The sequence below is a fragment of the Vipera berus genome (genome assembly GCF_964194415.1).
Source record: "Vipera berus genome assembly, chromosome: 1".
Taxonomy (NCBI): Eukaryota; Metazoa; Chordata; class Lepidosauria; order Squamata; family Viperidae; genus Vipera; species Vipera berus.
This window is the reverse complement of record NC_138202.1, coordinates 340,717,122-340,734,725: the sequence shown is the minus strand read 5'-3', so window position 1 is coordinate 340,734,725 and position 17,604 is coordinate 340,717,122. Positions and strand designations below refer to the sequence as shown.

Sequence of the window (17,604 nt, the reverse complement as noted above, 5' to 3'; positions counted from 1 at the left end):
CCAGGAAGAAGCAGACTCACTTTGATAGGGACACTCCCCCGGCCTTCCCAATCATTTCTTCATGATGCAGAACTGCAGGATTCCACGGGATGTGGAGGAACTTGAGGAGTGTCCTGAGCCACTGCTCGGGGTGCAAGACCAGCTGCTCATAATACATCATCATGCAACGGTCGAGGCCAGCCTCCAAGCACTGGTTATACATGATCTCAATGGCACGATTCCATTTGGTCAGGCAATCCCTGTAGCTATTCAGATCAAAGCCAGCAATGGTGACCTTCCTGGAGATCATGGAATGAACGGAGGCCCGGCCATCTCTGACCATCAAAATAAACTTGGCATTGGGGAAAATCCTGGCAAGGTAAGTTAAAGACTTGAGGGCAAAGGGGTCCTTGTTGCACAGGTAAGGAGCTGGCTCCCCGTGTTTCACAATAATTTCTAAGAGGAAGGCCTGCATGGCTGAGTCCAGCACCTCATCTGTGACACCTGCCTCATTGAGCCGCATTTTCTCTTTGCTTGATCGGGCCCACATCTGCTTGACAGCCAAAATCCGAGGGATCACCCGTGTCTCTTCTCCACAGCGGATGTCCGGGTGAGCATCTAGCATTGCCCGCATCAAGGTGGTGCCACTTCGGGGTACTCCCCCAATAAATATTAAAGGCATGTCTTTGTTATAAGCCAGTGTGGCATTTTCCTTCGTGCCCTGGCTGGTTCTCGTGGTTGCTTTGGCTGGCTCTAGTCGGGTCAGTTGGCTTCGTTCCTCTATTTGGTGATGGCATTCCATAGCATGTTGCCCCAAGTAGAAGACAGTCACTGAACTAATCACCAGACAGACCAGCAAGAGGTTCTGCTTGAGTTTCCCTATCATCTTTTGTAGAGAAGCCACTTCATGCGGTTGGAGGTGGCTGGCTGGCCCACGTCACTGCCTGTGTTTCATGCCATGGAGAATGTGGTCCCTAGAGATCAAGGCTTGCTGGAACAGAGGAACAAATAAAGGAAACAAAGGGGGGAAAATAAATCAGAGTACTGTGATTAAATTTGAATAGCTTCTTTCCTCCCAAGCAACATTCCAGCTATTAAAATGATAACACTCTCAATCATCAATGATCAAGAGTTAGTGGGATCCAACACAAGACTGTAACTGGGAATATTTACAGAGATTCTCAGTCATCCAGGTCATGGTTGTCCCAAAGGTGTTTTTTCAAAGGGCAACTGGACTTCTTCAGTTCTTGGATGAGAAGCGATATGTCTTCAAGGAAAATAAAGAAAGTCCAATTGCCTCTTGAAAAAATAACTTTGAGATAGTAATTGGGAAGACCCAGATTCAACCCTCCCCAAAAGCCATGAAAAGACCCAACCCACTCATGGGGTTGTTGTGGGAATAAAAATGAAAGGCAGAGGGGATATAGAGGAAAAATTACAAATTATCTTAAGTTTATTGGAAAAGTCAGAATACAGTATAAAGACAAGAACTAAACAAATACAGCGGTATCTCAGTACTCAACTGTTTCAAAAATTGTCAAATTTGGTACTCAACACATTTTAACATAAAAATGTTGTCTCAGTACTCATTGTTTGCTTGATCTCGACACTCCGTGACAGGAAAAAGGAGACAGCCGCAGAGAACAGGCAAGAAGTTCACCATGCAGGGAAGGTTGCAGCAAAAGGAAGAGGGGAACAGCTACAGAGGGCGGACAGGAAATCAGCCATGCTGGGAAGGTCACAGACATAGGAAAAGACACAGACAGGAAGTCTTTCCCAGCCAAAACAAAAGGTCGCATAGTAAGTCACATAGTTGGTTTGGTACTCATCATTTTTAGTACTCAACGTGCCTCACGGAACCAATTAATAAGGAATAGTGAGATACCACTACAAATAATTTTCAGGAAGTCCTCGATAATAAGAGATCGTCACAGCTCAAGGGCACAGCATGAGGTCAAGGAACCTATACCCTAACAAAGTTCATAAAGCCGCAATCCTCATCATCACAATTAGGCCATGCTGGTTAAGGATTCTGGAAAGGAGAATCTCATCTATTCTTCTCAAGACAAGAAAGCCACAAGTTTCTACATTTCGGTGGCAAGAACTGTGAGAGCGGAGAATGCTGCCTCAGATCAATACATGATTCAATTCAATATATGCCGAACCTCAATTTAACCAAATAATATAGGTACACACAATAGAATGAACCACAACAAACGTTGTTGTTGTTGTCAATTTAGCATGTTGTTGAATATCACCCTAAAGTTCTCCGCTGTTGAATCTATGGAGATGGTTTAGTGCATCCACATAACAAGTGGTGGGATTCAGCCAGTTCACACCACTTTGGCAGAACTGGTAGCTAATTTTTTGTTGCCCAGGCCCAGAATGGACTTCCGAAAGCAGCATCCACACAGAGAAGTGGTTGTTCACATATTTGAATCCCACTACTGCACATAAAAAGGGACGCGGTGGCTCAGTGGGTTAGGACGCTGAGCTTGTCGATCAGAAGGTCGGCAGTTTGGCGGGTTGAATCCCGAGTGCCGCGTAACAGAGTGAGCGCCTGTTACTCGTCCCAGCTTCTGCCCACCTAGCAGTTCGAAAGCACGTAAAAATGCAAGTAGAAAAATAGGGACCACTATGGTGGGAAGGTAACAGCGTTCCGTGCGCCTTTGGCGTCTAGTCATGCCGGCCACATGACCACGGAGACGTCCTCGGACAAACGCTGGCTCTTCGGCTATGAAACGGAGATGAGCACCGGCCCCTAGAGTCGGAAAACGACTAGCACGCATGTGCGGGGGAACCTTTACCTTTACCTTACTGCACATAACCTGTGTGTGTTTCAGGACATTAATGTATCTCTGAGTTGATAGGATACAGGCAACAATATGCTGGTTTGCAAGATATTCTCTAGATTAGAGCTCTTAATTTACAGAGAATAATATGAACATGCTTGAAGTAAAACTGAGATTTAATTGCACTTGTAGTCCACCAGTCCAAACTGACCAGTACTATTTTTGCTATAAGCAAAGGATGCTGTACATGGCAATGTGCAACTAAGGCTAGAAACATTTCTATACCTTTTCTGTTTCACTGAAAAGTATTATGTGAAAGTTTTTACTGATCAAAGACACACTAAGGATACATGATCTCTAAGGTATATATATGTATGCTCAGCTAATACACTGTTTTCAAATTTAGCAACTTTGAGATGTGTAGACTTTAACTGGCTGGGGAATTCTGAGAGTTGATGTCCACATATCTTAAGATTGCCAAATTTGAAAAAAGCTGATCTAATAGCAACCAAACATATGGAAACAATAGAGAAATTGCAGAGTGTTTTGGATGAAAATAAAATTTATGTTAGAAGAGGGTGAAAAGGGCTAAACAAGAAACATCAAGCAAACATAAAAAATAAAAATAAAAATAATGAAATCATTTGGGACAAATATGAAGGGGGAATAATACTGCAAGGAATATTTTCAAGAGCAATGTGGTATGATTGTCAAAGAGGGGCAGTAAAACATATGTTGTAAACGTTAGGGTGCAAGTAAAAAAATTGATAAAAGAAAACCATCTGAAATATTCAAATTGCTAAAGTTGCCGATATAAATGAACTAACCAGAAAAATGTTAGATGGATGTGATTTGCTAACAGAGTGCCTGTACAACTCATTTAATGAGTTTGTGAAGACTTCATCTCTGGCTTTCGATTAGAAGACATGATCTTTTGTGAGAACTAAATATTTGTCAAAAGAAGCAAAAATGATACTGTGTAAATATCTTACTTTCTTATATGGGTTCACTAGGTGGCTTCACTAGGAGTAACAAAAACGTAAATTGAATGTAATGGAAAAGGGCTACTCAAGAAGTATGTAGTGCAAAACAAGAAGAGACAGAAACAAAAATGAATGAGTGATGAACGTGAACTGAATACAAACAAGAGAATGAAAAAGCATGCTTCACAAATTTGCGTGTTTGAGGTAATTTGATTTGAACTGAATTTGATGCTGAGGTAGTTCATCACATAGAGAGAATGAATTAGTATACAACTGAAAAACAAATATCTGAAAAGCAGGAAAGGAAAGACCAGGAAGGTTGAGGTTAACTGGAATTGGTAAAATAGGCAAAAAGAGAGAGGCAATAAGTTTAAAGAACAAGAAGCACTATACAGAGCAGAAGATGGATACGAAAGAAACAAAAAGGATTTTGCAAGGATAGAAAGGCACGGAGGACTGTAGTGGAGGGTATGGGTATTCACTGAACTACCTGTATTTATTTTTCTTTTCTCAGTTTAATTTCTTTGACCTGCTATGTCTAACTTCTTTTCTATGCATAATGTTGCTTACTGTGGAAAGGTACAGCCAAAAGGGGTATGAACAAATGTTTATTCCTTGTGCTTTACCATCTTACTACATTGAATTGTGTCCCCAAATCACATTTGATCACTCTCCTTACATATAATTGGAAATAAGGCCTGGAGGATGCATTTTGCCTTTGATGCAGTCTCTGAGCAGCCCAGTTATTAATAACTGGTTCTAAACCAACAGCTGTATCATTGCTCCTAAAAACAAACTAAAAATCTAGCCTTTTTATCTTCCATTTAGAAGCAACTATCTCCAGTTACACTTACGTTACAATCCAATGTTCTGGGATGGTGTCCAGGAAGCCATAAATTCAGTCAGATTTTCCCTCTGAAGAGCAGAGTTGGGGCTCTAGTCTCCCAAGGGAAAAAAGCCAGTAACAGAATTATGAGCTGCCTCTATGGGAGGCTCAATAACTCCACCATGAGGAAGACCAAAGCGGAGGTTGTGGCAAAAGCTGAGCTAGGAGCATTCCAGGATAACATGTGTTTTTGACTGCTTGGCCCCCAAACCAGCAAAGATGCATGTATCTACAGTATTATTTTTATTTTATTTATTTCTGCAATTTATTTGTTGCTCATCTCCAAACAAGGTTCTGTACAGTTACCAAATATTGCAAAGAAGGAAATAAAAACAAAACCACTAATAAACATAAAATCTTCCTATTTCACAACATACCCCCCCCCCCAAAAAAAACCAGTAGTACCTATTCTTTTTGAACTTTGCTATTGGAAAAAGATTGCTGTGAATATTGTGGACAAGTAAGTAAACAAACCAATGGATCATTGAACTAATTAACCCAGAGTTCTCAATAAGGACACAAATGATTAGGCTATTATTATTCTATTTCAGACATATTAAGCAAAGATCTCTCTGGGTGATCTTTGCATCTCCTCTGATGCTAGGAAAGGTGGAAAGAACGAGAAGAGGATGGCCTGAAGCAAGGTGGATAGATTTTGTTACAGTATGATGGGTGCACCATTAGGAGACCTAAAATAACAAGACAGATCTAGATCATCATGGAGAAAATGTGATCACTAGGAGTCAAAAATAATTTAATGGCACATAATTGATCAAACTATCACTAACTACAAGGAAGAGACTTAGCTGTCAAATGCCAGAAAAATCAGGAGATCCAGACAGTTCAAACGGATATAAAGATTTATTGTAAGCTTGAGCTCTCTGTAAGAATCTGAATTACTAATAGCCAACGGAAATTGGCGGAAGATAAGAGTAGAAGGAATTCAAGGTGGGCTGGATTTAGACCTCTTGTGGGCACGAAGGGACTCATGACTGATGATGTGTTTGACCCCTCCCTTGGACTTAGCCTGGTCATCCCCTACACCAGCATACTATCAATCCCTAAAGTATTTCCTCTAGACCTGGACATACCCTTGAAGTCACCAGGGCTGTAATTTAATTCAAAGAATTATTCATCTCTGGCTATCAAAATTAATGTCCTCTTAATGTTTGCAAAGGGGAAGAGGGAATGCTATCAGAGGGACATCAGATTCACATCCTAAATTCCATCCTGCAGTTGAAAAAAGGAAAAACTGAAATTCCACAGTCAGGGCTTTCCAAGACAAAGCACAAATCTGCACTGTTAGAAGATGAAGGGCTAAACCATTAAAGGCCCCACACAGAGATGAACTGTCTCATGTCTTGGATCACCCCACTAGCGTGTTTTCATTTCTCACCTTGAAATTACATTTAATGGAATGTAGACCAACAATTTCTATGATATAGTTATCCAAGATGTTTCAGTCAAGAAGCAAACTAAACCAAACAAGTCTCCACACATAGATGGAAAAGGGTCCAGTCATATAGAGAATGTTTATCTGGGAAGATAGGAGTACTGGATCACTGTCTGAGAGATGGCTGTTGTAAAAAGCCCTGCAGAAAATCAGAAAGATGGAGACATTTATCCATAGCTGAGAAGTAAACGTCCATGCCCAAGAGGAGGTTATCTATTCAACAACTGTCACAAGATAATGGTAGAATGATGTAGCCTTTTGCAATAATTTGAGACAGTGTTTTTCATTTCTAGTAGCTTTCAGATGTGTGGACTTCAATTCCCCATGCCAGCTTGGGAATTCTGGGAGATGAAGTCCACACATCTAAAAGCTGCCAGAGTTGAAACACACTGAACAGGGAGGACACTGCAAGATGTAAGGTACTGTTGGATCTATCTTAATCTTACTTTGCACCTGAAAGCTGCTGATAGATATTTAGTTGGCAAATAGAGCTTTTTTAAAAAAGCATCCCTGCTCAGAAGCAGCATGTTAAGGGCTTGAGGCTGTTGTCCCCATTCTGCATGCCAGCTAGCAGCAGCATCTAGCTAGCTACTGCTGGAAACAGAACAGCCCAATATCCTGATTAACTGCAAGAGTCAAGAAACACCCATTCAGGCACAATCTGTATTTAATATCAGATGTTGAATAAATACAACCTGGGAGAAGCAGGTGATTTTTAAACCAGCAGGTCAGATTATTTATGGTTTCTATTTATTGGGGAAGGGAAGGAACAGTGCAGGTAAATTGTTTTTGAGCTGTCAGTCCCTTTTGAGTTGTTAGTAGGCACCGGTTGTACTTTCTCACACTCCTTTCCCAAACTAGAAACAGGCTTGATATCAAAACAGATAATCAATCAAATTAAATTTCTCTGGCACAGAATACTGTGAACTTCCTGTATTATCACAGAGTATAAGCCAGGGGTGTCAAACTCAATTTCATTGAGGGCCACATCAGCATTGCGGTTGCCCTCAAGGGGCCAGGTGGGTACGGCCAGGGTGGGCGTGGCCTACTGGGTGGGCATGGCTAGAGTGCGTATGACCTACTGGGTGGGTGTGGCCAGCTCTACATCGTTCGCATCAAGGGTGCCTATGGGGGCCTGGGCAGGAGTGGGACAGATCTGAGGGTCTCTGGCAGAAGGAGGGTCTCTGGGCCAGGGCCAAGGCAGTTGGGGCCGTTCCCTAACTGTTTCCAGGATGGCTTCGTGGGCCACATGAAACCACTTCGTGGGCCGGATCCGGCCCCCGGGCCTTGTGTTTGACATGTCTGGTATAAGCCATCCTGGTCACAGGAGTCATTCAAGCCCCAAAGGAACAAAATTGTCCCACAGAGCTAAGCTGGCAGTTTGATATTAAATGGGAAGAGTCATTTATACAGAAAGAGCAAATTGAGAAAACAAGCTTGAACATGCCAGCCTAACAAAGCAGAGGCAGCAGAAAACACTCCTCACCCTCCTTGGGGGAATGGATGGCTCAGATCACTGAACCTCAGCAACTATACTTTTAACTCTTTCAGCAAAGAATTTTGACATGATTTGAAAGTGAACATCAGTGCTGTGCTTTGCCCAATCAGATTAAGGAATCCACAAGAAAATATTGTGCTTTTAACAGCAGCCAGTTGGGAGTACTCTAGAAGGCCCATGGAACAGCATTAAGATAGCAGTCTTGCTTTATTCTCTATTCCCCCGGACCTGGTATTGCCTCAGAACATAAAGGTTTCTCCATGCCTTTGATAATGTGTCTAATACCCTCCCCGACAGATGGGAATAGGGGACTATTTATCCCCACCATCCATCTTCTAAAAAACAGCTGTAGGTCAGGGGCAGAAGGTGGGAAACATGCTAGACAGGCAACCTTTTTCAGCTAAGGGGCACAGTTCACTTTAGACACCAATCTTGGCAGTCCCTGGAGGCTTTTTAGCAACCTACCGTAGTGGCCTTTCCACAGCAGAACAGGTTAACGTGGTTCATCAAAACTCATCATGTTTTTGGTTTGGGTTTGTGATACATGGCTTAGGCCTGGGGTACTTGCGAGACCACCTGCTGCCAATTTCAACCTCCCATCGCCCGGTTCGCTCCCACAGAGTTGGCCTCCTCAGGGTGCCGTTGGCCAGGCAACACCGGCTGGCGACCCCCAGGGGGAGAGCCTTCTCTGTGGGCACGCCGACCCTCTGGAATGAACTGCCACCGGGGCTGCGGACGGCCTCTGACCTTCGATCCTTCCACCGTGACCTGAAGACATGGTTGTTCCAACAAGTGGGCCTGGACTGATCATGGTTTTTAAAATTTGGTTTTTATCGGCTTAAATTGTCCTTTATTTCTTTATTTATTGTTTAATTCTTTTTTAATCTTTGTATTCTATGTTTTTTAATTTTTTATTGTTGTGAGCCGCCCTGAGTCCTTAGGGGGAAGGGCGGCATATAAATTTTAATAATAATAATAATAATAATAATAATAATAATAATAATAATAATAATAATAATAATGTTAGCTTGGGAATGAGCATGGTTCAAGAGCCACAAATGAAGGCCAGGGGGAAGCATCAAACCAGAGATTATCCCACTCCAGTTTGGGTCACTCTATATTTTTTAGTGTCCTCATTGTTGCCGGCCAATAGTTTCTGGGGTGCTCTTAAAAAGACACAAAGATGACATAATCTTGCCTATCATCTGGGGACCCTAAAATATTTCAAGGGAACCCCCAGTGAAAAACACATAATATAAGGCCACATCATGTGCCAAGGGGGCAAAAGAAAAGCAAATTGTACTACAGGTAGTCCTCGACTTACATTTAACAACCATTCAAAATTACTATGGCACTGAAAAAAGTGAATTATGACCAGGCCTTGTGTCATGCCTCCAGCATATAGTTGCATATTTTTATTGCTGCTGTTGTTCTTTAATAATAATAATAATAAAGTTGGAAGGGACCTTGGAAGTCATCTAGTCCAATCACCTGCTTAAGCAGGAAACCCTATACCATTTCAGACAAATGGCTGTCCAGTCTCTTCTTAAAAATTTCCAGTGTTGGAGCACTCACCACTTCTGGAGGCAGGTTGTTCCACTGGTTAATTGTTCTAACTGTCAGGAAGTTTCTCCTTAGCTCTAGGTTGCTTCTCTCCTTGATTAGTTTCCATCTGTTGCTTCTTGTCCTGCTTTCAGGTGCTTTGGAGAATTTATTTTATTTTATTTTATTCCATTTATATCCCGCCCTTCTCCGAAGACTCAGGGCGGCTTACAAGCTTAGCAGTAGCCTTCATTCTATGTATATGCCTGCTTATTGGAACACTGCTATCATGTCCCCTCTCGTCCTTCTTTTCATTAAACCACTAGACATACCCAATTCCAGCAACTGTTCCTTATATGTTTTAGCCTCCAGACCTCTAATCATCTTTGTTGCTCTTCTCTGTACTCTTTCTAGAGTTTCAACATATTTTTTGCATTGTGGTAACCAAAACTGGACGCAGTATTCCAAGTGTGCCCTTACCAAGCCATTGTAAAGTGGTATTAATAGTTCACGTAATCTTGACTCTATCCCTCTGTTAGTGCAGCCTAACAGTGTGTTGGCTTTTTGGCAGCTGCAGCACACTGTTGGCTCATATCTAAGTGATTGTCCACTGTGAGATCCCTCTCACAGTTGCTACTATTGAGCAAGGTACCACTTATACTATACCTGTACATTTGGTTTTTCTTGCTTTAATGTGTATTGAGCTCCATCTGGTAGCCAAACACATTTTTTTATTGTTTGGAACTTAGTTTGATGAAGTTTGACCCCATAGGGCACCAATATTCCCATTATCCCTCTTTCTGAAAAAAGGTGCATTTTGAAAAGCCAGACTCCATTTTGTAATGTTGTGAGGTAACAAAAACATCATCCAGCTTAGTCTGTGACACATATTCTTCTAAAAAAAAATCTATCCCATACATAGCATCACTGTTTCACCTTATGCTGTTCTTTAATAAAGTATCAAGATTTACATTCACAGTCTAGTAGTTTATCAAAGGATAGGAGAGTTTAGCTGCATGTCGAGCTACACACAGTAATGTGTAGTAAGGACAACTGTTGCAATGTCCCCGAGTTCACAGGATCAAAATCCAAGCGCTTGGCAACTGGAATGTGTTTAAGACAACTGTAGCCATTTGCAACCTTCTCAGGGGGCTTCCAACAAGCAAAATCAATGGAAGTGGCCAAATTTGCTTAATGACCATGGCAAAAAAGATCATAAAATCAGGGGTGACTCACTTAGCCACTACATCACTTAGCAATGGAAGTTCTGGTCCCAACTGTGGTTGTAAATCAAGGTCTACCTGTATACTGCAAATATTGTCCTTATTATAAATAAAAATAAATATTCTATTTATAAGCCATGTGCGCAAGTCACATCTTTTTCAATGGTAATGGGAACTTCACAAAATGCACAAGAGGAAAACAAGACTGGAAGCATGCCACGAGCAAAAAGTTTTAAGAAACATTGGTTTAGACCAACTTCCTTCCTTGTTTTCCCAGTAACCAGTACAATTATTAGGAGATACCTCAAAGAAGGGCATAAGGACATCAACCCTTCTTTGTACATTTACCTTAAGATATTTAGTATTCCATAATTCCACTTTAGAGCAGTATGAAAAATGCAATGTGTTCTAATACAAGAATATTTTTGCCTTCTTTGTTAAAAGCATATCCTACTATCCTTGTGGATATAAAGACAAACCTGAAAGAGGGCATACCTAACCAAAACTCTGAAAGCCACAAGAGCACCACAATAGATTCTCAGGATTCAGTTAAAGGGGTTAATGTATTTAAGTGCTTGACCTCATGGCTATTCAGAACAGAATCTATTTTACCATATACCAAAAGGAAATTATTTATACAGAATTGCACAGTATATACAATATCAAAATTCAGTATATACAATATCAAAATTCAGCCAAGGCTTATTCTGACACAAAGTCTGGATACCTTTATCTCTAAATTTCAGGAAACACGCTGAAAAAAATTCCTCAAAATTTTATTTAAGCTTTGCACAACTAATCTAGGGTAGTGCTCATCAGTTATTGCTATTTTATAAAGCTCTTTTTCTGCAGGAAAATATTTTCAAATTCTGTAACAGACCCAGGTTTGTTAAAGTGACCTGGATTTTTCCTTCCAACATCGCATGACCAATTCTATTCCACCACTAAATTAGGAGTTCAGAAATTCAGATATCCAAACCCAAACATTGAGACCACCAGGAAGCAAAGAACCAAGAAACTAATTTTGAAAATTAAAAAGCAGTTTCCATCTCAGCTTCTCATCTTGGCTTTACAGAAAAGGAACTAACATTTTGGGGATGGAAAGGAGGGGGGGATTGGAGGTAGGAAGGGGAGGGAGTAAGCTAAAACTCTTTTCTTTGAATCAGACCAAAATGCTTTCTATCTGGATTATTATTACTTGACAACTTTGTGTCAATCAGTCAATCAGTCAGTTTGAATATATTTTAAAACTCTTCAGCCATTTTTTTTTTCTTTACTGAGAACTGCATTTAATATAACCAAGGGATTAAAAGGTATAAGGTAGTTAAGAGCATGTCATGTTTAGGCCCCACAAATGGGTTTTTTTCAACTTTTTTTTCTATCTTGGGTAACAACAGTTTCGACAGTTAAGTTTCTTTTTCAAATAAGCATACTGATCCAAAATCCATATATATGACCTCATGCAATAATTTTTATATTAAGTCCTGCCAATTCAAACCATCTACGCTCCCCCAAAGAAGGAGGATTTATATTGCATTAAGTACTAGGGAATTTGACTTTTCATCTAGATTCTGTCAAGATATTTCTTTACAATTCAACTCCTCCCCCAGCCTTATGTAATGTGAGCATATCTGTCTTATAACTTGAAATGAATTCATCATTCTCCACCAAGAAATCTAAGTTCAAACCATTAGCTGGATTTTAGCACCTTCTCAAAAAAAAAATCCTCCAGAACTAATGAGAGAAACAACAGACCGTTCAATTATTATGATGATGATTATAAAACTGGTCTAACTCTGTACTACAAATGTATACTTGGTGGCCTTGACCAAGGAAGAAGGTCTGGGATTAATGCAGAGTTTTCCAACCTTGGCAACTTTAGAATGTTGCCAAGGTTGGGAAACCCTGGTCTAAGGAAACACTGACCATATGGGATAAGTCAAAATAGGGTATATACGAGTACCAACTTTCTGTAGAATGTGCTTTTTTTACTCTGTTTTTCCAACAATACCAAAATTCACCTAGCCACAAAAGGGAATACTAACATTCTGTACATCTTTTGTTTCTCAAAAGGATCAAACCAACCACTCTGAAAGAAGAGTTCTGATCCATTATAGCATCATTTTTACATTAAAAAGAAAAGTGGAGAAGCAATATTGTTGTAATTGTGAGTTCTAGTATTTTAACATGTTCAGAAATAGTCTATCACTACATCACAGCTATCGGTATAAGAAAAGCAGCAAAGTGCCTTTGGGTCTTCCTTGTAGGTTTCTTAAAAGCATCTGGCCAAGCTTGATGGCTGGGCTCATACAACATGCTTAATTCACTTAACGAATTAATCAATTTCCTGGGTTCATGCAATACATGGAATCATAAACTAACACAATGGGCTAGATTAAGGTAAAGGTAAAGGTTCCCCCACACATGCGTGCTAGTCGTTTCCAACTCTAGGGGCCGGTGCTCATCTCCGTTTCAAAGCCGAAGAGCCAGCGCTTGTCCGAGGACATCTCCGTGGTCATGTGGCCGGCATGACTAGACGCCAAAGGCGCACAGAACGCTGTTACCTTCCCACCGTAGTGGTCCCTATTTTTCTACTTGCATTTTTAGGTGCTTTCGAACTGCTAGGTTGGCAGAAGCTGGGATGAGTAACAGGCGCTCACTCTGTTACGCGGCACTCGGGATTCGACCCGCCAAACTGCCGACCTTCTGATCGACAAGCTCAGCGTCCTAACCCACTGAGCCACCACGTCCCTGGGCTAGATTACACAACATAAAAAACAAACCAAGGTGAAAAGTAATCAAGTTTAGCTTACTGCCTGAAGGTAGTCACTGGATCATTAATTTATTTCCATAAGCATGGTATATAAACATGAGTTAATTTAAGAGAGATCCATTCTGGTCTTCCCACCCACTCACCCCCACCACGCCATGAATATTCACAGAGTGATTTTGAGCTAGTCTAGTTGCTCAGTTTAGCGTACCTCAAACTCACAGATATTCGTTATACAAGGAAAGGCTATACAGGTAGTCCTCAACTTGCAACAGTTCATTTAGTGACCGTTCAAAGTTACAAAGCCACTGAAAAAAGTAACTTATGACTGTTTTTCACACTTACAACCTTAACAGCATCCCTGTGGTCATGTGATCAAAATTTGGGCACATGGCAACTAACTCTTATTTATGAATGTTGCAGTGTCCTGGAGTCATGTGATCACCTTCTGACAAACAAATCAATGGGAAAATCAGATTCACTTAACAACCGTGCTACTAACTTAACTGTAATGATTCACTTAACAACTGTGGCAAGAAAGGTCATGAAATGGGCCAAAGTTCACTTAACAGATGTCTCACTTAGCAACATAAATGTTGGGCTCAGTTATGGTTGTAAGTTGAGGACTACCTGTTTGCTGCCTTAAACTCATGGAGAAAAGATAGATCATGAACCTGATGAGCAAACAGGGCATTGGTCTAAAAGATTTAGTCTGGTGTCATATAGTTTTCACTGTAATCGTGTATTCCAGCATTGAGCAGGTGGCTGGACTACGTAATTTTCAAGGTCCCTTCCAAATTTAAAATTCAGTGAAAGTGATCACTAAGGCTAAAACTGTCCAGCTAAACTTTGTTACTTTTAACCCTGAAAATGGGTTTAGTCCTTAACTACAACACCCTTAAGCTAGTTCTTAAATTAACTCACTTTCTGGGTTCATACAGGCAGACCAAACTAGCCAGAGCCTAATCACAGATTAAACTAGCCAGAGTTCATGCAACGTGCTAACAAGCTCTAAAAAACAAACCAAGGTTTACATGAACCAGGATTGCCCTTTTGTAAAAATGTATGTTTGATTTGTAATTGAGCATATTGTATGAACACAGTTGGTCTCTGTCAAAAATCTGTGGCAATTCACCCCTCAGCAAGGCACATGGGTTTTTTTTAAAATAAGAACACAGTACATCTAGATGTGAAATACATAAAATACTTCATACATCTGTAGAATTGAATTTAATGGGCCTATCTTCTGGGAAACCCATGAAATTACAGTATCAGTATTTGGTCTTTAAAACATACTGGATTTGCAAGTCCATATTATAGAAAATAACCAATAAAAATTAAGTACACACCAGGGCTTGTTTTTCTGGCTCAGCTATCTTCCAGCTCTTGCAGCTAAATATGAAGATAAATGTGAAGTAGAATGTCTGGAACTTGTAGATTAAGTGAAGACTATTTTCAAGAGTAAGCATAATATGCCACAGAGAGTACAATTCCTATCTATCAAAGTATAGATTTTTTGGTGAAAATTGATATAAGGACATGGCAAAAGTGGACTTTCCCCCCCTTTCATCAGAAAAGTTTTAGGTTGTTTTTTTTTAATGGAGGAATTTTATGCATGCCGACTCAATACCACTTTTTTCCTCCTCACAGCTAAAGCCAACCAACAGAAAGGAAAACATCAAGCAAAAGAAAATATTTGTTTTTCTGTCTTTCTATCCTTCATCTTCTGGACTTTAGCTAAAACCTAACTGATTAATAATGACTTTTAAAAAGTGGCTGCGGGGAGGGAGAGAATGTTTCCGAGCATAAGCAAAGAAGCCTCACTCACTCTTAGGACAATTAAACAGGGGAACGAACGACTTGCCTCCAGAAGTTGTGAATGATTCAACACTGGAAAAAGAGATTGGACAACCATTTGTCTGAAATGGTTAAGGGGGTTTCCTGCCTGAGCAGAGGGGTCGGACTAGAAGACCTCCAAGGTCCCTTCCAACTCTTGTTATTCTAAAATTCTCTCTGACAGCAAAAGACTTGTCTTCTGCTAACCCGGAGCACGTGCAGCGCGCGCTTCCTCTCTGCGCAGAAATCATGAAATGATGTTGCTTTTCCTTCCCCGACGCACAGGCGATTAAAAGCGGAGGGAAAGGCAACGCAGTTCTTTTCCACCGGCAGTTAGGGAAAAAAAAAAGAGAGAGAGAGAGAGAGAGAGAGAGAGAGACGGGAAACTAACAGCTACTGTTGCCGCCGCCGCCGCTGCTTAGCCCCGGGGAAAGCTCTTCTTGCCCGGTTTAAAACCGACTGCGAAGCCCAGAGGGTCGCTTTCTCACCTACCAGACAGCTTCGCACGGGCCCCATCGCCCTGCTGACCGACCGGCCGGCCGTCGCTCGCTCGCTCCCTCCCTCCCTCCGCTTTGCTTCGCCTCTTTTCTCTTCCTCCAAACCTCGCCAGGACCCTAGTCCGCTCGGTCCGCAGAGGCGCTGCCATGGAAATCACAAGCACTCCCGGATAGGCCGATGTGTCGTCGCGCCCTATTGGCCGCCTCCGAGAGACGGACAGCAGAAGGGGGCGGCGTCCTCCCGCCTAGGTCTTTTCCCCAGTTCCTTTTCAGGGGGGAGCGGCGGGGAGGTGTTTGTGTCCCCCTCGTGCGCCCCCCCCTCTCCCCCCCAGGGAGGAGGGATGGGCTGAGTCCTTGGCTTGGTCGTGCCTGTGCGAGATGCAGCGTTTCCTACGATGTGGAAAGGAAGCGCCGATTAGGTTTGGTCCATTTGGGTCAACCAGCACCCAGTTCCTCCCCAACTTATGCTTGAGCAACGAAAGAATCAGCGCCCAAGGTATAATGTGAGAAGGGAAAGTTGGATCCTGAAGAAGTAGGTGAGAAAAAAAGGATTGACGTTTCCGAGCTTTGATGCCGGAGGAGTCCTGAGACAAAGGACTCTTGGTAGAGAGCCAAGAAAACAAAGCAATGGATCGTTGCAGAAATCAGCTCATACTCCACACTGGAAGCCCAAGTTATCATATTTTGAGACATATTATGAGCAGAACTGCCTTTTGAGAAGTCTCTAATGCTGGGCAACTAGAAGAAAAGAAAAGAAAGTGATGATCTGACAAGCTGGATCGATTTAGTTACAGTGGCAATGGAAGCACTTCTGGAAAGCCTGAAGGACAGGTTGGGGACAGACAATCCTGAAGAAAATCTAGTTGCTAAAAATCAACACTGACTTAAAGGCACATCTTTAAAATGCTTGTGGAAGTCAGCTTGTGGGATATGGATGGGGTGTCAGGAGGAGTAAAAAAAAAAAGTTAAAATAGAGGCTGCAATCTTGCAACCGATGACCTGCCCTTTTTCATGTGTTTCACATAAGACACATGTTAAAAAGAGATGAAGTTTCAATTATACAGTCACAACTATTATTTTGACTTTTTTGACACCCACTTTATACTTCTCTGGGGACAGATTGGAGGCTGGGGGACTCTATGGTGGATGGATCTGGAAATTATTGGTGATTCTTGCTGGCAGATTCGTCATCAGATCCTGCATGTACCTGCTAAAAGCCTATTTAGTCTCATTCTGCTACCCACCAGATTTTTTTGGCTGGCCCATCTCAACTACTTCCCCACTGTGAAATTTCAGGATAAGACACTGGAAAAATCTCTTTTTTGTAGTAACAAACTCTCCTTGTGATTTGAGTGAGCCTGAAACCCATGGCCTCGTTTTCTTTCCTTGTCTCATCTATGACAGCATATATTCTACCTTTTAACACTCCTTATCAATAACGTTCATTCCATTTTGAGCCAGATGCTGAATCCCTTCTTTTGGAGGATCAGAATTAACCCTTACAAGAGAGTGGCTCAGTTTTTATCAGCTGCTATCTCAAAGAGTTCTACACATCCCATGAACTGCAAAAATCACAAAGAAGTCCTAGACCAGTCTAGATCTAGAAGCCAAGATTGCCAAACAAAGGCACACTGTGGCCATGTCAGGCAAGCTGATACACTTGAAAAATCAAGCATTCTGGGAGTGATCAGTGGAAAAAGGAGAAGGGGACACCCTAGTACCCATGGCCTTCTCCCTACCTTCTCACCTCTGCTCCCACTCTGAATATCTGGGCAGAGATTACACATGCACAAAATATCCAAGCAGTTCAACCAAAAAGGTGGTTCGATGTATCCAAACTTGGTAACTGATCCTGAGACATGGCACAACACAGAGCTCTGTGTATGTATTCATAAATTGTTGCTGTCAGATTGAGGATAAAACAGTTACACATATGTATATATCTACTCACGCCCACATGCACAGCAATTTTTTTAAAAAAAAAACCCAAATGATTCCAACAAAGTTTGTATTTATTTATTTATTTATTTGGATTTATATACCGCCCCTCTCCCAAGGTTGCCATGCTTCTAGCAGCAGCTGGCCAGAAAAGAAGACTATAACTGAGATTTTGTTTTAACTTCCTGCCACGGAAATGCAATTCTC

General features: G+C 41.5%; 1 protein-coding gene across 3 annotated transcripts in view; it reads right to left on the bottom strand.

The window, feature by feature from the left end:
- Positions 1-15,557, bottom strand: part of TPST1 (tyrosylprotein sulfotransferase 1) — a 35,458-nt gene extending 19,901 nt beyond the window's left edge. For all 3 annotated transcript variants that reach the window (XM_081314177.1, XM_081314178.1, XM_081314179.1), the window contains exons 1-2: positions 15,455-15,557; positions 21-970 (exon numbers count right to left, since the gene is read on the bottom strand). In XM_081314177.1, coding sequence (XP_081170303.1) covers positions 21-865 — 845 coding nt within the window. In that variant the 5' untranslated portion in view covers positions 866-970; positions 15,455-15,557. The remainder of the gene's footprint in view (positions 1-20; positions 971-15,454) is intronic.
- Between the last annotated feature and the right edge of the window lie 2,047 nt (positions 15,558-17,604).